Source organism: Sus scrofa, chromosome 15 (genome assembly GCF_054392235.1).
Source record: "Sus scrofa isolate SSC_HxYL_T2T_F1_AM1 chromosome 15, Sscrofa_HxYL_maternal_Yorkshire_Landrace_v2.0, whole genome shotgun sequence".
Lineage (NCBI taxonomy): Eukaryota > Metazoa > Chordata > Mammalia > Artiodactyla > Suidae > Sus > Sus scrofa.
Window position 1 is genome coordinate 104,420,088 of NC_139397.1, and position 23,358 is coordinate 104,443,445.

The window sequence follows — 23,358 nt, forward strand, 5'->3', positions numbered from 1 at the left end:
AATACCTGATAGTATAGGCATCTGGTAGATATTTGTTTTGTGAGTGAATAACTGAGAACTCTTTGGAATTGTGTAACTAGATACCTAATGACTTTGAAAAACCTTTAAATGATTTGATGTCTTCCTCTTTAAAAGAGATTGTATCATATAATGGTAATATCACTTTTACTTGTCAAAAAATTGCTATCAGTACTTCCCCAGATTTAAGAGCATAAAACTATGAAATCAGGCTCTTGTGAGGAAGACACATGATACAGTTTTTAATGATGCATTGATATAAAAGGAAACTAAAATTTAAACATATGCGCCATCCATTCACACTGCCAGCAAAAAAAAAAATTGAATGGAACAGAACCCAAAGAGGAAGAAGCAGTTAGCTCCTCTCTGCTACTTCCCCTCCCTTTGAACTATAATTATCAAGACATATTTTTTGTCCATTGATAATAACATTGAATTAAACCTGAAGCCACTGGAAAAAATGATTTTTACATATATATTGAATTATCTTAAGGATACATTTTAATTTTAAAAAGTACCTTGACGAGAGAAGTGTTGAGAGAATTATATGGTATGTTCCCAGATGAGTCTAATCAGTTTCTTTTTCCACTTTAAAACTTCTGAGGCTCCCCATTGTTTATAGAATAAAGATTGTTTTTAGAATAAAGATCCTCTGTACAATCAGTCATGACTTATAAGCCTTCACAGTCTCAGACCAGGGTCTGTCCCCAATTTTGTATCATGACTGCTTCTTCACCAACTCTCTGGCAACTCTGAATTCCCAGCACACTCCAGGAACTTCCAACTCCATGTCTTCATTTCTACTATTTCTCTCCTCCTGGGTTGGAATCTGTTAATTCTTTAAAGTTCCACTTAATCACTTCTCCATTTCATCTTTCCCTGATTTTCTCTGCTTTGTTAAGCTCAATGAATTATTTTACTCTCACTTGTGGCCTGATAGTAGTTATGGCATAGTGTTAGAGCCATCTCCCTGGGTTATCTCTTACAACCCACAATTTGGTTTTCATGTTTGCATTCCATACCTTCTTTTGTTTCCTGCACATAACTGGTACTCAGTTTTGGGGTTGTTAAGTTGAATTTCATAATTTCATGGATTGAAGTTAATGGTCAGGGCTTCAATGCTGAGATGGACAGGTGTGGATTTGAAGCTTAATGCTACCACCTCATTCCTGTGAAATTTGGAAGAATTGTTTAATCTTTCTGGGCGTCCTTTCCCTAATCTATAAATTAGGATTAAGAATACTTGTCTTGGAGGATTTTTGTAAGAATTAATTCAGAAATGCCTACTGTGGTGCTTAGCACACTGTAGTTTTTATTTATTTATTTATTTATTCATTTATATTGTTTTTTGTCTTTTTTAGGGCTGCACCCCTGGTATATGGAAGTTCCCAGGCTAGGGGTCTAATTGGAGCTGTAGATGCCGGCCTACACCAGAACCACAGCAATACCAGATCTGAGCCATGTCTGTGACCCAAACCACAGCTCATGGCAACGCTGGATCTTTAACTCACTGAGTGAGGCCAGGGATCAAACCCGCAACCACATGGTTCCTCTGATCTGTTTCCAGTGCACCATGACAGGAACTCCTATAGTTATTTTTTAAAATGAAATTGTTGAATAACAATGAGATATCTCCTGGGGAAAGAGACCAAGGGCCAATGACGTATAATGAGTGCCTCTGATGGTATCTGTTCTTCATGGGATGCCTTTTTCTGAAAACAAAAAGCTTCCTAAACAGGTGCAGCTGCACAGGCCTAAAATCTATCCATATTCATAAAGCTGAGGAGTTGCTTGTGTACATGTCCAGCTACAGACACTGGCAAGCAGGTTGTAGCATCAGTGCTTAAGAGAGAATAGTAATAGGCAGAGTTGAACTGTAGTGGGGCTATATGATTAAAATCAGTGATTAGAGATTACAGATATTTGTTCCATTGAACTTTTAGAACCAAATCCTCTAAGTAAGATTTGATAAACTCAATCTTTACAAATTACTTAAGTTTAACATATGATATAGAATTATGTTACTAAAATCAGTGTGACCTCTGAACTTAAGAGTTGAACTTAGAAGTTTTGGTTTTGGTTTTGGTTTTCCTATAGGTTTTGTGACACAGGCTCTCAACATTTCTTGCTGGAGCAATTGTAAATGTGTTTTAGCAGGTTCCCTATTCATAATCACTCTTCTTAATTATAATCAATAACGCAAACAATTGCCAGCTCTTTAGTGTACCATATACTTTGTGATCATGCATTTTCTTCTCTCCCCATGCTTTCCCTATACAAACTCTGCTTAGTGCTTTAAACCCTAAAATATCACCCTGCTTTTGTTCCCTGACCTCATCAAGTTTTTTCAAGCCTCTGTAACTATGGACATGGTATCTCTTCTTGCTGGGAACCTGTTCAGACATTTCTTTTCTTGGATAATTGCTACTGCTTCTTTAAAGCTCAGTTCAGTTGTCACCTTCTTCAGAAGCCTCCCTTGACCCTAAAGATCCTGTGAAATCTTTACTATAATGCTTAATGTTGCTAGGTTGACACCAGCTATTTATGTGGCTATTTCACAAGATCTTATATTTCTCTATTTCAGGAACCCTGATTATCCTTCTTTGTAAACCCAGAGCCATACCACTTGGTAAAGAGTAGGTCAGGCAACTGGGTGATCACTTCTGTGTCCTGAATAATGTAGCTTCTGAGATAAAACATAACCTAATTTAGTGCCCAAATTATAACATGTTTTCTAGCCTTCATTTGACTTATTTTATTGTTACCTTTACATCAGATAGGATAGTTTATTTTCTTTTAGATATAGTATTCAGCTCACATTGAATACAATTATATATTCTTTCAGACTTTTACAGTTTTTCAGTCTGTTATGTCTTGGTATTAATAAGACAATGTTAAAATCACTTGTAGAACACACTGATACAATACAAGATATAATCCTAGTAGTGATTTCTTTCTAAGAGAGAGAGACAGCAGTTTTTTTACAGAACAATTTAATGTTCTAAAATGTTATAAATTAGAAAAACAAAAATGATCTGAAGAATATATAGTCTATACTCTTAGCATTTACTTGCAAATATTTAATTGTATTCGAATCATCCATGCATTTAAAAAAAGGCTGTATATGAAAGCTCACAAATATACAAGCTATAAAATCATTTCTACATTTATGGGGCGCCTGGCACATCTGACTCTGCTCTAATCCATGGTAGCAGAGGCCTCCGCAATGGCTTTTTGGTCATGACAGGAGTTATTACCCTTAGTATGATCACCAGGACCCTCGGGAGCCTGCCCGGGGAGGAACAGCAGGAAAAAGCTGGTCACACGGCTCAGTGAGCAGAGCACAGGCAGCAGACATTTCTGGAGGCAGGACTTGGTAGCAGAGAACAAGAGTGTGCATGAGCACACAGGAGGGTTTCTATGAGGGGTATTTGCTGGAAGTCAGGGCTGCTAAAATAGCAGGTAAGAGTTTAAAGCAGAAAAATATATTTTTATTATTGTTCTTTTGATTTCATTTTTAGCCCCAGAGTACAGTCATTTAGGCAATCACGAGTTGTATTGTTTTCTATTATTATAACTCATTGTTGTCAGCTTCCATCATGATAGCACAGCACTGCAACCAGAATCCTATGTTCATCTCCAGATTTTGCCACCCCCTAACTGTATGACCTTGGGCAGGTTCTTAAATTTTATGTGTCCCAGTACCCTAATCTGTGAGTTGGCAGTAATAAAAGGACCAAGCACATTAAGTTGTGAGAATTAACCAATGTAATATGTATAAAGTACCCTGAATTGAGCCTGGCATGTAGCAAGTGCTATAGAGCAGCAATTAGTCAAAATATTCACTACTATTAGTATTGTAATTATTTATTCTATAGATATCTGTTTCTATTAGCAAGTAGTAGAAATATTCACTACTATTAGTATTGTAATTGTTTATTCTACAGATAGCTCCAGAAAGTTTCCCTATTTTACAAATGAATTGTTCTTCCAGAAAGTCATATCAAAGGGATAGAATATCCTAGAACATATAAGTTCATATTCTCATTAAATATAATTTATACCATTTATAACATTTGATGTTCTTTCTCTGTTTGCCTTCTTCAAATAGTTTGCCCCAGCATGAACATGAACCCTATAGAAACCTTTATCAAATTAGAGTCTTAAACAGCAGCCTGAGATTTTGAAAATAAAAAACAGAAGCAAAATCAATGGTAGAAAAATTTCAATATTGACTAGGCAGTTTGGTATTTGTTATTAAAACACAACCGTGATATTTTCTAGAAATTGAATATATCGAAAACCTTATTTTTATAGTTTCCTCCATATTAGAAAACTGAAGGGTAAGCTTTATGCAGTTATATTATGAATTCACATGGCTAAAGGTCTTGTGTAGGTTACATGATTACTTCCTTTCCCATTTTTTTATATTGTCCAGACCATCAATCATTGAAGAATCATATCTTTCTCATTGTATTATTCAAACTAGCATTCTCATACTTTTAAGTATATATATTCGATGAATAATTCAAGTAGTATTAAATGTTTTGCATTATCATATGTTTACATTTTAATTAAATGTATATTTTAACAAAATTACTTTCTTCTTTTAATCTCTTTTAAAATGTGTGTTTGGGAGTTCCTGTTGTGGTGCAGTGGAAACGAATCCGACTAGGAACCCTGAGGTTTCGGGTTCGATCCATGGCCTCACTTAGTGGGTTGAGGATCCCACATTGCCATGAGCTGTGGTGAAGGTTGCTGACTCGGCTTGGATCCAGCATTGCTGTGGCTGTGGTGTAGGCTGGCAGCTGTAGCTCCAATTAGACCCCCGGCATGGGAACCTCCATATGCCATGGGTGCGGCCCTAAAAAGACAACCCCCCCCCAAAAAAAAATAAAATGTGTGTTTCACATATATCTTTTTTTCTGTTTTAATTATTTTAGGCTACTATTGATTCCTCCTAGTATAAAACAATGTCAGACATGAAAAAAAGTTTGTGGGTGGCTCAGCAAGAGCCAACAGCAAAGTCAGACTCACCTTATATGGTATAAGATTTGCCATACCCTTCTAATCTTGTTTTCATCATATGTAAAATGGGGCTGATATTTGCCTGAGGATTAATATTGTCAGGCCTGAGATGATTTGAGTATAGTGCTGGTTGGAAGCAATGGATACATGTTAATGTCCTTCCCTTCTTCATTGTCTCTTCTCCACACAAATTTTAGTTGTAAGTTTTTCAAGTTAAAATGTTTCTCTTTGCAAAATGTCTCTTTTCTTTTGGATACCTGAAACATATGATTATTTTCAAATGGGCTTTCCCTGCTGTGCTAACAATGTACCAAATGTGCAGCATATCACTCCCATTTGGAGTTCAAGACAAAGCAGGTTTAACCACAGAGGCAGAGCCCGCTGGCACTAATGGGAGGGACAGCAGGTCTCCGTATGTTGTTCCTCTTATTATGGAAGCTGTGGCTGCATTATGATCTTTGCAGGGCATCTGGGGAACTCCTCTGATGTGACACCTACAAAGTCATGCTTGCTCTTTGAGAAAATATTTTTTAAAAATGCATGTTTAAAATATTTTTTAAAAATGCTTAAGGTTAGTTTCGAGGACTATTATTTTACCTTATTTTGTTCTCAGCAAGACTGTTTCATTTTATAGCCAGGAAATGAAAAAAGTGTGTGTGGGGGGGGAGAACTGTGTGACTTAAGAAGTAGTAGAACTGGTTCAAAATTAATTAAGAATCCATCTTTTCCTTTTTTTGAAATCTACGGTATATATGTATCTGTATGTAATACACATATTTTGGTGCTCTTCTTATCGCCCCTTTTCTATGTGACCATCTTTTGAAGTGATGTATCTTTTAACAGCTATGCAAAACCCCTTTAGATCTTCCATTCACAAAATGCAGTTTTAGAAAATATGCAAATTTCTCATCTAATTCAAAGAATTCCTAAAATCATCTTGGCTTCTGGTAGCCTCTTTGAATTTATTCATGGACCATTCCAGTCCAAGTTACTAGAGGGAGATTGGCTATCTTTATAGAATGAGTATTGCAAGCTTCAGTGTACTTTGAATTTTAAAATGTTTATTATTTCATTCCAATTGTATTATTCTGTAATAAAACAGTAGTTCTGAACTTCTGGCTCTATTGTATTATTCTCTATTTAGACAAGATCGGACCCATTTAGGGTGATATGATCAAAGACTATTCTATGTTTAAAGTAGCTGACAAGAGAAACAGAATAAACTGACATAGGAAAACATTATAATTGAATGAAATTAACAGAAACTATTAAATAACTCTTCTCTAAGATATAGGAAATTTGTTTTAGGCATTGGTGATATGGCAGTGAACAAAAAATATCAAGATCCTATCTTCATAGAATGTATAATGGTGAGACACTACATATAGTGTAATATCAAGTAGCAACATATATGTGTGCATGTATGCATATACATGCATTTATAATATATGTATAGTGTTTTATCTATATAGCTAGGTGTAAATGCTCTTTGGAAACTTCCATGGACCAATGCTTAAAGGAATTTGTTGGATGAATAGCATATTTCCCTGACCCACAAATACAAAACTCTGAGATTTGTGTTCTCCATTAGGGTCCATAGTTACCAACATAAACAAGCTTCATTTGCTTCTGTAGCAACTTCCTTCATAACACAATCTTTACTGGCTTCCATCCCTTTACTTTTATCCTGAGTTTTTCTGTTTAAGTGGCTTTCTTGTAGATGATACAAAGTTGTCCATTTCTTTATCCACTGTGAACAATTTTTGTCTTTTAATTCATATAATTAGCCCATTCACATATAAAGTGATTATTGATATCACTTTAAATGCTAGTGATATCAATTGATTAATAGCTACCATGTTTATAATAGTTTTTTATTTGTTAAATTTGTTCTTTGTTTCTCTTTTTCTCCTGGTCTTTTTCTGCCTTCTCAAATTTTAATTGAACAACATATATGGTTCAATTTTATCTCCTCTTTCAGTGTATCAATTATACTTCATTTTAATATTTTTAAATGGTTGATCTGGAGTTTACAACATACATATTTATTAATCTAAGTCCACCTTCATATAACACTATACCGCTTCACATGTAATGTAGGTGCCTTTTAGGAGAGTGTTCCCATTCCCCAGTCTTTTCTGATATTGTTGTGATTCATTTTACTTACTCATATGCTATATTGACCCAGTTCATTTTTGGTATTATTGTTTTAAACAAAGTTACCTTTCAGATAAGTTAAGATAACAGCCTCTTTCCCTCAATTTATTCCTTCTCCAACACTTTTCTTATATACTTTTCGTCTTGAAGAACTTCCATTTGTATTTCTTTTTATTTTTCTTTTTACTGCTGTACCTGTGGCATACAGAAGTTCCCAGATGAAGGGTCGCATTGGAACTGCAGCTGCTGGCCTGTGCCACAGCCTGGGCAATGTCGGGTTTGAGCCGTATCTGTGACTTAACGCCACAGCTCTTGGCAACGCTGGGTCTTTAACCCACTGAGTGTGAGTGAGGCCAGGGGTCAAACCTGCATCCTCACAGAGACAACATTGGTTCGTTAACTCACTGAGTCATAATGGGAACTATTCATTTAATATTTTTTTGCAGGGCAGATTTTTCGATGATGAATTTTATTAGTTTTTGTTTATCTAAAATAGCCTAAACCTGAAGATTTTCTCTTTGTCTTTCTGGTATATAAATATATGTCTAGGTGTTTGTTTTGTATTGCTATTTACATCCACTTAGTATTCTCTTTACTTCCTAGATCTGTAATTTGGCATCTGCTATTAATTAGCAAAAATTTCGGCCATTATTCCTTCAAATGTTTCTTTCACTCCACTCTTGCTCTCTTCTGATATTATCCTGTAAGTTCTTGGATGTTCTGATCTGGTTTCTTCTTTCCTCTTTCCTCTTTGCATTTCAATTTAGTATGAGTATATTAGTATTTCTTTAGGTTCACTAATTTTTTCCTCAGCTATACTGTGTCTGTTGATGAGTCCACTGAAAGTATTCCTTTCATTTACAGTGTTTTTTTATTGTTGGCTCCTTTTTTTAATTTCCAAAATACATGTAAACTATTAATATGCATAAATCATTAAAGTAATCCATTTAATAAGTGCATAAAAGAACAAAGTCCTGACAGTTTCTATGCATAATTTATATTTATGAATCTGTCTCCAGATTCTTTTGCAGCCCCATTTAAGTCTTTTTGTTTTGATTTGTTTGTTTGTTTGTTTTTATTTAATTTTTATTTTATGTTGGAGTATAGTTGGTTTACAATGTTTCGTTAATTCCAAGTGTACAGCAAAGTGGTCCAGTTATACATATGCATACATCTGTTTTTTTCAGATTCTTTTTCCCATGTAGATTATTATAGACTATTAAGTAAAGTACCCTGCATTATGCAGTAGGTCCTTGTTGATTATCTGTTTTATATTGAGTAATGTGTATATGTTAATCCCAAACTCCTAATTTATCCCTCCCTTCTGTTTCCCCTTTGGTAACCATAAGTTTGTTTTTGAAGTACGCAAGTCTGTTTCTGTTTTTGTAAATAAGTTCATTTGCATCATTTTTGAAGAATCTACATACAAGTGAGATCATATGATATTTGTTTTCTTATGTTTTACTTTGTTTAAAGTGATAATCTCTAGGTCCCTCCATGTTGCTGCAAAAGTTTATGGTTGTTTTATGGTTTCCTTTACTTACATTTAGGTTTTTAATCCATTTGAGTTTATTTTTGTGTATAGTGTTATAGAATTTTCTAATTTCATTGTTTTACATGTAGCTGTCCAGTTTTCCCAGCAGCACTTATTGGAGAGACAGTTTTTTTCTCCTGTAAAAAAACATGCAGTTTTTTGTAATTCTTGCCTCCTTTGTTGTAGATTATGTGACTCTAGGTATGTGGGTTTATTTATGGGCTTTCAATACTGTTCCATGAATCTATATGTCTGTTTTTGTGTCAGTGCCATGCTGTTTTGATGACTGTAGATTTGTAGTATAGTCTGAAGTCAGGGAGCCTGATTCCTCCAGCTCTGTTTTCTTTCTCAGGATTGCTTTCTATTTCCATACAAATTAAAAAAAAAATTGTTCTAGTTATGTTAAAAATGCCATCAGTAATATGATAGGGATTGCATTGAATCTGTACATTGCTTTGGGTAGTATAATCATTTTGAAAATATTGATTCTTCCAATCCAAGAACACCATATATCTTTTTCAATTTTTTGTGTCATCTTTGATTTCTTTTATTAGAATCTTATAGTTTTCAGAGTACAGGTCTTTTGCCTCTTTAGGTAAGTTTATTCCTAGGTATTTTATTCTTTGTGATACAATTGTAAATGGGATTATTTCCTTAATTTCTCTTTCGGAACTTTTGTGTATGTAGGAGTGCAAAAGATTTCTATGTATTAATTTTGTATCCTGAAACCTTAGCAAGTTCATTGATGTGCTCTAGTAATTTTCTGGTAGCATCCTCAGGATTTTCTATATATAGTATCATGTCATATGCAAACAGTCACAGTTGTACTTATTCTTTTCCAGTTTGGATTAATTTTATTCCTTTTCCTTCTCTTAGTGCCATGGCTAGGACTTCCAAAACTATGTTGAATAAAAGTCATAATAATGGGCATTCTTGTCTCATTCCTGATCTTAGCAGAAAATCTTTCAGCTTTTCACCATTTAGAATGACATTAGCTATGGGTTTGTCATATGTGGCCTTTATTATGTTGAGGGAGATTTTCTCTGTGCCAACTTTTTTGCACAGTTTTTATCATAAATGGGTGTTGGGTTTTGTAAAAAGCTTTTTCTACATCTGTCTAGATGATTGTATGTTTTTATTCTTCAGTTTGTTATTGTGGTGTACCACACTGATTGATTTATGAATATTGAAGAAATTTTGTATCCCTATGACAAATCTCACTTGATCATGGTGAATAATACTGTGATGATAAATCTCACTTGATCATGGTGAGTAATCCAAACTGTACTGTTGGATTCAGTTTGCTAGTATTTTGTTGAAGAATTTTGCATATATGTTAATCTATGATATTTTCCTGTAATTTTCTTTTTTGTGATATCTTTGTCTAGTTTTGGTATCAGAGTGGTGATGGCATCATTTAGAGTGCTTTCTAATTTCTAGCAATTCATTTCAATTCCTTCTCAGAATTTCCATCTTTCTATTTACATGACCCATCTATTCTTGCATGTTGTGCCCTTTTCTAGTAGAGACTTTACACATTAATCATAATTATTTTGAAATCCCTAACAATTCAGACATCTAGATAGCATCTGAGATCTGAGTCTTGTTCTGGTCTTTCTCTTTTTTTGTCTTTTTAGGGCTGCACCCACAGCATATGGAGGTTCCCAGGCTAGGGGTCTAATCAGAGCTGGTGCTGCTGGCCAATGCCAGAGCCACAGCAATGCCAGATCTGAGCCTCATCTGCAACCTACACCACAGCTCACACCAACACCAGATCCTTAACCCACTGAGCAAGGCCAGGGATTGAACCCTCAACCTCATGGTTCCTAGTCGGATTTGTTTCCACTGCACCACAACAGGAATTCCTGAATCTTGTTCTAATGCTTGTTCTTTTCCCTTCAGACTGTTTTTTTTTCTTACTTTTTAGAATGATTTGTAATTTTTTTGTTGAAAGCCAGACACATATCCGATAATAGTAACTATGATAAATATAATTTTATTCTGAATATTTATATTAATCTGTCTAAACATTGGGCTGTGTCTTAAGTTCTCTGAAATTATGAGCACAAGAGGCATAAAGTTTCTCTAGTGCCCTCAATTGTATCCCTTTAATTCTTATTCTTCTGTGTATTCTTCTCTTCCTTAAAAAGAGAGAGTACTCTGCCATCCTGCCATCCTTTAAGCTTTAATTCACTATTATAGAGAATACCTGTACCTGGGTTGGTAATGTGTGAGAGAGAGGGAGAATTCTATAACCTTTTAACTAGACGTTAATCCTTTAATGTGTCTGTGCCACAGAGCTATGACCATCATATGTGATTCCCCTCTGGTATATCTTGTCTTCTTTTTTTTCCTCTCACCCAAGGCACCCAGTCCATTTTTTGGCTATAGAATGCCCAGAATATTTTTTGAAGCCATGACTTTCGTTGAGACAGAATGACTTTAGGAAGAATACATTCTTTCCCTGGATAGAATAAGCTCTTCCAACCGAGCTGTGGAAATATTTTATCTTTTGGGAGTGGTTTTCAGTTAAAGAGAAGGTCTTGGCTTATTTCACAAGAGGTGTTCTTCCCATTCACCTTCCAGGGACACAAGGGACTCTTTCTCAAATTGTCATCATGAAAGCCTGGTAGTGTTCATGAAAGGAAAGCTGTTTTGGGGTCCTTCTAATGTTGCAGCCACCAAGAGTTTCTGTTTCACACCAAGTTTCTGTCTCACTCACTATGTAATCAACTCATAGAAATCCATCAAAGTTAACATTTAAGCATTCCTTATAGTTCATGGCTCAGCAGCTTCTGATCCAAGTAAGCAGATGTTAGTAGCTCTATCTTTGAATGTGCCTACCTCTCCAGATTTGGAAACGGGTGTTTTTCCTTGTGACCTCTGTTCTATGACAGTTTCAAGAAAAATAATTGATTTTCATTTTCCAGATTGTTCTTGTTGTAAGGACAAGAGTGATGCCTTTCAAGCTCTGTACATGTCAGACCTGAAATCAAAAATCTTTATCAACTCCTACATATGTTTCTTAAGCTCTCAAATAAACCACTTAATCTCAGTTCTTTATCTCAGCGTCTATTTCTGGGAGAATTAAAGCTAGGAAAATCATTAAGACAATTCATTAGAGAAACAGCTCTGTCTTACTCAAGATTACTGTTACATGAGACAGTAACACATATGCATCAGATCATTACATGTCTTTCTTCTGTCGCTCCGGGAAAACAGCTGTTGCCTGTAAATTCAGGAGATTTCTAAGATGAACCAAGTACTCTGTATTATTAACACTCATATTATATCCTGGGACCCTACTGAATCTATTTATATAGAAGTCTCATTTGGGAATTATATATATATATGTGTATGATTATATATATACATATAATATATATATAAGCTAGCATTTAGCTTCAGCACAGCTTTTGTATTTTTTATGACTTAAAAATAAAATCTCCCACATCCTTGCTTTTCACAGGGAGAGTACAGAGTGATGTTAAATTTCAGCCAACTATTAAAACATGTGGTCCCTCAGATCTTTCCAAATGTGAAGAGAGGAGTCGATCTTAGTCTTCTGGTATTGTTTCAAGTTGTACTAAATATTGACTTATATTACCAGAGGGTCTACAAAGAACCAGCCATAGTTTAGGGATCTCTGTAGGATCCATGGATGAAGGAAGAAACACATGCCCTCAAAGAGGCATTGTCTTGATGATGATTAGTATAGTCAAGTGAGACAGACAAGACTGTACTTGACTGAGGCTTGGAGATCAATACTTCTTTTATGTGAAGAGATTCTAAGGTTAGAAACCATGCTGTTCATCCAGTGGTTGTTATCAGCTAAATAATCACAACATAGAAGTAGATAAAAAGTCTAATGAATGTATCATCTCACCTTAGTTCTCATTCTGAAAAAAGTTATCAATTTTGAGAAACTATTTTACTTGCCATCATTATTGTAAACATGAGCATTAAGGTATACATTGTCCTTGCTGTTGGGTTGTTCTTGAATTAGCTCACCAGAGATTTCATGTTCAATACACACACTCTTGAATATTTTGTCTCTGCCTTCACCTTTGATGATGGTATAGATGGGTTTGCATTTCTGTGGAATCCTTAAAAAAGCCTTACATTTAAATACACATTCTAAACTATAACTCTCTTCAAAGCATCTGTGACTTTTGATAAAATTGTGACTTTCTAACTCAACCCTTAGTTGTCCCTGTATTGTCAGAATTATCTTGTTATCCATTCTTCAGCCTTGGAGATAATAGAACCTAGCTTTAACAGAATGACATAGATTTTAAAACAATAGCACAGTGTTTTATCACACAGAAATGGTTGCCCTTTTGCCTAATAAGGAAAGGGTTTAAACCAGATAAAGACTAACATCAGTTTTTCCACATGCTTAATTTTTACCCTGACTCTCCCTCATTGTTAATGTAGTTTTAAGACTCCAGTGCCCAAAGATGTTCTATAGCTATTTTCTTCCTGAATAAACTTTCTATTCTTTACATTAAAAGAAAAGATAAAAGAGGGAAAGAATATAGAATAAAGTGTTTCTCTTATAGGAGGATGGAAAAGGAAATCATCATTGAGGCAAGAGCATTTTTAGCAGAGACCTGATAGAAGCGAAAGTATGTTTCATGCAAACATCTAGTAATAAGAGCATTCCAGGAAGGTAAATAACAAGTGCAAGTGTCAGAGCAGGTGTACAGTAAAGAAGGCTTAAGAAAAAATAAGGAAATAAAGGTGGCTAAAGTGAGGCGAAAGAGAATAATGGAAGATGATGACAGAGATGTGGCACAAGTAACAGGTAGAGTAAGACTTATAGGTCATTGAAAAGCTATTTACTCTAATAATGAAGGGCTACTTGAGAATGACGAACTGGAAAATAATGTCATTTTAAGTTACTTTAGAAAATGTATCCTGTCAGAAAGGCATTCGTAGAAAATATCAAATAAAAACTGATAATTTTATCCCAATTCATCTTAAAAGTCAAGCTCAGTACAAAGGGTTCTATGCAACTAGTTTATTTGGGAAATGATCCCAGGAAACAGAAATGAAGTTCCAGGAAAGTAGAACAAGTAAGAAAGGCCAATATACTTATGTATGGATATATCCATAAGTATATGCAAAGGTAGATCCATACTTATGTATATATTTAATGTTTGCCACTATTACAAGTAACTTGTGCTCCTTCTCATTGAGACCCTCTCTGGAATCTTAGGAATGTGTTTCAGGAGTTCCCATTGTGACTCAGCAGAAATGAACCTGACCAGAATCCATGAGGATTCAGGTTCAATCCCTTGCCTCATTTAGTGGGCCAAAGAAAGAAAGAAGAAAGGAAAGAAATAAAGGTGGATGTTCCAAAATGTCTCCCTGGTAGATAAAGGGGGAATAATTTATCCTTGAGTCCTTACCCTCCACAATGATCAAATGTGGATATATTATTGCATTCTCTCCTCAGCACCCCAGAGTTGTACATTTGTTAGTTCTGGGTAGGAATCCTCAAACTTCCCTATCATGAGTGAGGGAAAACCCTGAATAGGAAAGGAAAGACACTTCAGCACAGCCCGGGGCCATCTGCAGCCAGGTGGTCCCACACCAAACTGCTGGAGACTGTCTCAGATTCAGTTCCTTAGGTAATAATGGGAAAAAGAGATACAGCCCAGAAGATGTGCAGTATTTTTTTTGGAAATGTAGACTATGGATTTAGAGAAGAAATGTCTTCTATCGGTATATCCTTTTAGAAGAGAATAGTTTCATTATCTCTTCCTTGATTAATCTTTTATTTACAGTCAAATTTTAACAAAGTTTTTTTTTTTTGCTTTCTCTCTTTAAAGAACCTATAATAATATTTATCCTGCATATAAATCACAAGGATGCTTTTATTCTTGATGGAGCAATAGGAGAGACAGAGAGAGAGAGAAGAGAGATTTTTCCAAAATGATTTTAAGTGTTAATCACAGGTTCTTTTAAATAGCATTGAAAATAATTATATACCAGCAGTGCCCAATCTATTTATATCTTTGCAATTTTAACTACTTTAAATAGAGTATTTCTAGCAGAAATATTGGAAGTAATATGTGGTTATAACTACTATTTAGCAAGGATATTATATATAACAAATTTGGTATTAGCTCTAAAGATGTCCCCAAATGACTGGATACCACAAGCCCAACAGGAGCACATCTACTTTAATAATAGTGTATATCTAGTGCTACTGGTATCTGTTATATTTTCTTTTTATACACACAAAAAACAAAAAGGGCAGTCCTAATGTTCTTTGTTTATTATTACTTGTTGAGTGTTTGCCAGTGCTGGGCTCTGTTAAAAGCTCTGGAGATAGATAAATTACAGTAAACAAAGCAGGTATGAATCCCTGCCCTCCTGGAGCTCACATTCCTCGATAAAGGTTATTCAAAAGCACCAGCACCAAGTCATGGTTGATTTTTAAGAGAGATTGAATATCCTTTGATGACATATGTTATGCTGAAGCCAACATGAAATGCATCACTTTGGAAAATAAAATTTTCTTCCTTCAAAGTCCTACTTTGGTACTGTTCATTTTGAATAAAGGGTAGATGAAATGCCCGTGCAACTGTGGATGAACCATTAACTTATGTTTCAATCTGCTGTTCTGCACAGTTGCTAGGATTGCATATTAAAAGATTCCTGAGTTCCCTGGTGGCCAAGCGGAGCTGGTGTTTTTACTGCTGTGGCTTGGGTTACTGCCATGGCAAGAGTTCAGTTCCTGGCCTGGGAACAACTGCTATTGTTTTATATAATGTAAATTCTTGAATGTATAACTTTGGAATTATACGCTGCTTTCCTGAAAATAAGGATTCAACCTTTACTGTTCTTAGGTATACGTAAAATGTGATGGGTTTTGATGACTTGACTAGTTGCAAAAAGCTCATCCCTCTTCACTTTCTGCTATCACACACAGTGGGGCATTTATGAGTGTGTGTATAAATTGAACAGAATGGGTTTGCCAGATAGAGGGGGAAATTAGGGGTTAAGAATATATGAGCAGCTGTTTTCTTCTCTTTCAAATGTATGTCTTGCCTTCTGCTGGTGGATGGCTGTGTTGAATATGTGTATACTACGTGTTATACCAGGCAATGCCGCTTTCAATACCGTCCATGGTGGAGAAGAGGGCCCATATCACTGGGCATGTCAGTCTAGTGAAGGCTGATTTTGTCTATATATATATTTTGTCTATATATATGTTTATATATTTAAAATTTTTTCCTTGGCACTGGGATTCTTGTTTTCTAAACCCCTTCACACACATAGAAGCTACCCATTCCTCATCTTCCAGGATCCACCAGTTTATATACATCGTTTAAAAATTTCTAATCAATGACAATACACATGACTCTTTTCCCTTATGATTCAATACCCAGCCATTCTTTTCTACTAACATTTTCTGGAGCAGAGCCCTGACTCCTTTCCTCAGTTCATATCAAGTTGAAAGTTCTAGCCTAAAAATGTTTCTTACTGTGCAGTTATTTGCAGCCTTAACTTCAACTATGCCATGTTTCTTTTAACATCTTAGATGAAGATGTAGAACAAGAGAACAAACACATGCCAAAATATTAACAATGATTTTGTTGACATGAAGGCCATGTAAAATTTTATTGGTGTATTTTTATAATGTTTCTGTAGTTTTGAACATTTTTCAAAATGTGAGATATAATAAAAAATTCTGAAAACTAAAATGCAATGAGGAATAAAACAAAGTGAGGGAGGACTTATAGCATAAAGGATACTACTGAGAGTCACAGCAGATGATGGTAATTATGGGCCTTATTTGAGTCCTGTTTTGAATAAACTGTTTTGAAATATTAGACAGTTGGAGTTATTTGAACACACTGGCTGGATATTTGATGATATCAAGGAATGATTGTGTTCTCTATATTGTTTTTGTTTTTTTTTTTTTAGGTCTGGTATCAATTTCATGATGATGTTTTTATTTTATTTAATTTTTTATTTATTTTTGTCTTTTTAGGGCCATACCTGTGGCATATGGAAGTATCCAGGCTAGGGGTGTAGCCACCAGCCTATGCCACAGCCACAGCAACACAGGATCTGAGCCGTATCTGCAATTTACACCACAGCTCATGTGGGCATCTTCAACAAAATACCAGCAAACTGAATCCAACAGTACATTACAAGGATTATGCCCCATGATCAAGTGAGATTTGTCCCAGAGATACAAAATTTCTTCAATATCCACAAATCAGTGTGATACATCACATTAACAAACTGAAGAATAAAAATACATGATCATCTAAACAGATGCAGAAAAAGCTTTTTACAAAACTCAACACCCATTTATGATAAAAACTGTCCAAAAAAGTTGGCACAGAGAAAATCTCCCTCAATATAATAAAGGCCACATATGACAAACCCATGGCTAACATCATTCTAAATGGTGAAAAGCTGAAAGATTTTCCGCTAAGATCAGGAACAAGACAAGAATGCCCATTGAGTAAGGCCAGAGATTGAGCCTGCATTCTCATGGATACTAGTCAGGTTTCTTGCCGCTGAGCCACAACGGGAACTCCTGGTGATGATGTTTTTAAAAGTTCTATTTTAGAGATACATACCAAAAGTTTTACAGGTAATACTGTATGAACTTAGGAATGTCCTTAAAATTATCTGAGGTAGGGGAAAGGATATGAGGTAGGAGAGGATGTAAGATGAAACAAGTTTGGCCCTGAGCTGATAATTGACGCTGAGTGATGGGTACGTGGGGGTTGTTATAATTTTCTCTCTACTTTCTTTGTTTTCTGCTTTAAAGTTTAAAGGAAATAAAATTCTATGGATCAGATTATTTGGGTTCTAATATCAGCTGCACATTTATATATCCTTGAGCTAGCTATTTAACTTGCCTGTGCTTTAGTACTCTCACTTGTAAAATGAGGAAATGTCTAGAATACACATCTCTATCGTTTTTAATCATGATGGAATCATGAGTTAATACATACAGACTCTTAATCAGTGACTGGCCCTAAACAAGCACAGAATAAATGTTAGCTATTAATTTTAGATTTTTTTTTTTTTTTGTCTTTTTGTCTTTTTGAGGGCTGCACTTGTAGCATATGGAGGTTTCCAGGCTAGGGGTCCAATCGGAGCTGTAGCCACTGGCCTACGCCACAGCCATAGCAACGTGGGATCCGAGCTGCATCTGTGACCTACACCACAGCTCATAGCAATGCCAGATCCTTAACCCACTGAGTGAGGCCAGGGGTCGAACCCTCAACCCCACGGTTCCTAGTTGGATTCATTTCTGCTGTGCCATGATGGGAACTCCTAATTTTTTTTTTCTTTTTCAAATAAGCTAAGGATAATATCTTTGAAGAATGCAATTTACCTAAGAATCTCAGTTTGCTTTACTCAAAATTTTCCCACTTTTGTGGAAAGAAAAAGTAGAAAACAATTATTCCTTCTCTGGAGGAATATCAATCTTAGGAAGACAAAAGAGAAAAAACACCCCAAAAAAACTATACGCTATATAAGAAATAATCAAAAATTTAGGAAGATGTAGTTGCTTAACTGTAGTTATAATTAATGGGGAGAATCAACTAGTTTGCAAAGAAATTGCTGTTCAGAAATACTGTTTTGAAAGTTAATTCAGCTTTGAAGCAAAGGCTGTTGCCATTATAATACAACTCATATTGATTGGAATTTTATCTCTACTTTGCACACTATAGCCATGAAATCATAGTACTTAATTTTTGTTTCATTTAAATTGGATAATCCATAAAATGTTATTTTGAGTATTTTGTAAAAATCCAGTAAGCAGTTTATATCTGTATGGCTCATTTTTGTTTCTTTAAATTTTTTTTAACTTACTGGATGTGATCAAAAAGAATAATAGGAAGTATTTCAAAATCTGCTGAGAAGTGGTAAATTAATTATTCAAATTGACAACTCGTATATGAACAGTTTGCATGATTTTGCAGCCTATCACCTCTTGCTATGCACTTGATAAAACTAATAAAATAGCAAGGGATCACTGTCTTTAAAGTGAAAAAGAGAAGTATGTATTTACAGATCATGGCAAATGTATCATGCCTTACTACAAGATGTACTACAAGTGATATGTACAAATGATGGCAGACATTACAATATGATATATACATAAATATATAGCACAATAAGGTAAGGAAAGTATTAACATTCATTAAATTACAGGTGGTGAACCACTTTCAAATTTTGTAGAAACAATTTAAACATTCAAACTATGTGTTCTTTCTAGTCTGTTTATTTAGTGAGGGGATGATTGCCACTGACATAGAGGAGAATATGTCATTCTACCTCCATATCCCAGTGCCTGTCTTACAGTAGCACATAAAAGGACTGAATATGTAGTTATTTTGAAATTTAAAGAAGTCACACGAGACAGTCTGTAAATTAGAAACATAATAACATAAAATAGTCAACTGTGGGGACTGAAGTTTGGGTCGTCTTTGTATCAGCACTTCAGTGAAAGACTTGGACAGTGTTTCACAATGTAATGTTCATTCATGTCTGACAACATTAACATTTAAGGAAGCAGGAAATACCAAGTAAATTTAAATTTAAGAAAACTTAAGAGCCTTAAATAGTTTGCTATATTATGCTCAGTAAATGAAAGCTAATGATAACTCACTGCATTTTTCATGTTTTGAGAAGTTTGATTGTATAGTCATCTTTATTTACTATGAGCATGATGAAAGCAACCCGCTTACGCAGTTGGATTTTTTTTCAGTTTACATAAATAATGTACAGAAAAAAATTTCATTTTCCAAAGACTAGGGAATATTTTCAGCCTAAATTGATATGGATCAAGATGAAAACATTAGTCAAATGAAATCTACTTGGGATGAATAAGTGGCCATACAGATATTTAGGGAAGCAAATAAGCAAACAAAAATACCACACATGAATATTTGCACACCAATATGGGCCCCTTCATAGTTGACACAGTATAGATGTTCAAAATATAGAAGTTTTTTGTTAGCTAAGCCATTGCCAGAAATCAGCTGTTGAATCAATAGCTGTATGAGTTTCATTTTTTTTTCTCTGCTAACATACCATAGGAACTTGTTCAAACAAGGGCTTCTATTTCTTTCTGTGATTTGTTTTTCTTTTGTGTATTTCCACTGTTCTGTCCATCATTTATTTGGACTTATTCTGTTAATCTTTAATTTTTTTAACTCATAATATCTCCTAATTTGGTTTGCTGGTGTTTGGTTTATTTTTCTCTTTGTCTATTGTATTGTTTCTAATTCTAATTACTATAGTAAAGTTGACAACTGGTGAGAAAAAGGTAAACTCAGAGGAAAACTAATTTCTTCTTTCTTTGCAATTTTATTTTCTAGGATTATGCTGAGAAGGAGAACACCATAGCAAAAGCTCTGGAAGATCTGAAGGCCAATTTTTACTGTGAACTCTGTGACAAGCAGTACTATAAGCATCAGGAGTTTGACAATCACATTAATTCATATGACCATGCTCACAAGCAGGTAAGGAGGAGGTATCCAAATAACCCCAGTATTTCCAAAATTTTGTAATAATTTGAATTGTATAGACTGTAGAAGTATAATATTCGTTGCTATGCATTTTTTTAAGGATGTTATTCTGGGGTGATAATTTGATGATTTATAATGAAAGAATTTTATTTTTTTTGCAAACCACCAAAAGTAAAGTCTGAAATAAATAACCAATATAACCATTCATTTGACTTTTAGTTATTGACAGTCATTTGAAAATTATATTCTTCAGGTGGTGAACCTCTAAATGTTTTCAAATTTGTTCATTTTTAAAATATGTTAATCAACTGAAGATATTTACCAAGTATAAATGAATATATTCACTTTTTACAGAAGGAATTTTCCATTTAAACTATCACAAATATATGAAAAAAAGTTTTGATATGATAAAAACAATCTAGGATTAGTGGTTAAATAAATACATACTATGGATATGATTTAGTTTGTTTTAATACTATTTCATTTCCCTATTGATTGCAAATCCAAGATTGCTCTTTTTCGACACTATGTAAAGATGAGTTGAAAAATAGTGATATCAGAAGTGAAATTAATCATACAGATTCCATTTTCTCATATGCTTTACCTATATCAATACAACTGCATATATTGTTTAGCTCATTTGATATGTGTGATACAATATGTTTAGTTATCATCAGCTTATAAATACTTTCCTTTTTAGCCATAACTCACAAATATCATCCAAGTGTCATTTTGGTATTAATAAAAGGTATGTTTTTAATCCTTGAGTTTGCCCTAACTTTCCATTAACATTGGAATCATTTAGCATAATTCTTCTATGAAAGAATAGAAGAAATGATCACCTTAATAAGTTCTTATGGGACCCATGGCATGTATTTTAGTTTGTTATCAATTCTTCCATTCCGTCATAGCAACAAAATTTTCTTGGGGAGGCTTTTGCAGGGAGAACATTACATACATTTACATACATCACTAATTAACGCAGACTAAATTTAATGATTAGTGGGTCCACTGCCACACCAGTTAAGGAAAAGTTCGGATTTTTTTGTCTTTTCAGGACTGCACCTGCAAACCTGGAAGTTCCCAGGCTAGGGGTCGAATCAGAGCTATAGCCTCTGGCCTCCGCCAAGCCACAGCAACACCAGATCTGAGCCATGTCTGTGACCTACAGTACCGCAGCTCACGGCAACGCCAGCTCCTTAACCCACTGAGCGAGGCCAGGGATTGAACCTGTGTCCTCATAGAATGCAGGTTAGAATTACTTCCGCTGAACCATGACAGGAACTCCCAGGAAAAGGTCTTGATGGAAATATTCCTTTTTTTACAAAAATGCATACATATAAGTATGTCATTGCTTGATTTGAATGTTAAAATCCATCAGGAAATAGTATTGATTTCATTCTATAGTAACTTGCATTTATTTTATAAAATGATTCTGCAGTGCTCTTTCCAATGTGGTAAATCTAAGAAAATTTTCCTCTGATTTTTCTTTATATCTTCCTGTATTTCTTACAAGAATGGAAAGTTATTTTATCAGCAAAGTATTTAATTGTTCTTATAAATACTTTTTGGCTTCAACCATGCATAAACATTTGCTGTTAGCAATTAAAAACAAACATATGTACGTTTCATGGTGTAAAGTAGGTACTTGAAAATGTATGTGTGTGTTTATATGTGTATTTTTAAAGTATCTTACCAGCTGCATATTAATATCCTTTGCCAAAGAATGCTTTATTCAGCCATAGCTTACCTAGAAGATCAAATCCTCTTGTGTTATCATGAGGACCTTTTCAATTTCATATGCTTAATGATGTTAAAATTCTATGTATTGGACACAGATAAGCTAAGGAAATTCAGGATAAATCTGATTTTTTCTTTTGAGAGTCCAGTCACTTGATACTATTCAAAGGCATCAGAGTCTGAAGACAAATAAACTGTCTAGATGGCCATGAATTCTGGTAGATGAAAGAGTCTTAACTGATTCATTTAATATGAGACTGTGTTACCATGGCTAAAAATACTTAAAATCTATGTGATCACTGTATATTCTCCCCATAGGATAGTGGCACATGTTTGAGAGTGTCATCCTAGAGAATACACTCCCCTTTCTGGACAGAAACCTCACCCCATGACAAAGATCTCTGTTTCTACCACAGGATTCCCAGGCCTTGGCCACTTTGAATTAAGTAGAGAGGAACAAAATGGGGGTGGGGGGCAGGATTCAGATTTCTTTCTCCTGAGAATTAAGTTGAGATTAAACAAACAAACAAACAAACAAAACAGGAGTTCTTATTGTGGCTCAGAGGGAGTGGACCAATTAGTACCCATAGTATATGGGTTTGATCCTTGGCCTCGCTCAGTGGGTTAAAGATCTGGCATTGCAGCAAGCTGTTGCATAGGTTGCAGATGTGGCTCAGATCTGGTGTTGCTCTAGCTGTGGCATAGGCTGAAGCTGCAGCTCCGATTCAACCCCTAGCCTGGGAACTTCCATATGCTGTAGGTGCAGCCGAGAAAAGAAAACAAAAAAGAAATATTTATATTCAAAGCCATATAACATATTTCAGGTAGGACAATCTATATGTGATGAGGACACTTCTTGAGTGGAATTAGAAAAATGCAAAGAGACCGCACATCTGATTCATTCTCTCCCTCTGAAGAAATGATTCCAAGGGCCATCCGATGCATGCAAAAAGGAGGGGGTTGCTGGTGATAACCCTGGCCTGGCCACTTACCTGCCTTAGAAGGAGCAAAGGCTCAATTAACTCAACTGTTTATTCTTTGGGAAAATAAATGGGAGAATGCACATGAACACACTTTACAAGTGTAAAAACAATAGTAAAAACCTAATATTTAATTAGTTTTTTATTATTACTACTTACTAATTTTTTTTTTCTCCCAGAATGTTTGAGACAATGACAGTTTGCCTTTGAAATTTCCTTTTTTTAGGCTTCCCCAAAGGATTTATGTTTGCTTTAAACAGACCAATAGAGTCTGAAACCTAGGCAAATAATCTTGACCCGAGAGCTGTTCTGCCTCTCCCGTGTTCCTCTTTTGCAGATCTGCGTTATAGCAGAGTGTGTTGCATTTGAATTCTAAGCTTAG

The 23,358-nt window shown here is 35.0% G+C and overlaps 1 protein-coding gene across 2 annotated transcripts in view; it reads left to right on the forward strand.

The window, feature by feature from the left end:
• ZNF804A (zinc finger protein 804A) overlaps positions 1–23,358 on the forward strand; it is a 306,700-nt gene that overhangs the window by 221,210 nt on the left and 62,132 nt on the right. For both annotated transcript variants that reach the window (XM_021075928.2, XM_084999138.1), the window contains exon 2: positions 20,107–20,250. In XM_021075928.2, coding sequence (XP_020931587.1) covers positions 20,107–20,250 — 144 coding nt within the window. The remainder of the gene's footprint in view (positions 1–20,106; positions 20,251–23,358) is intronic.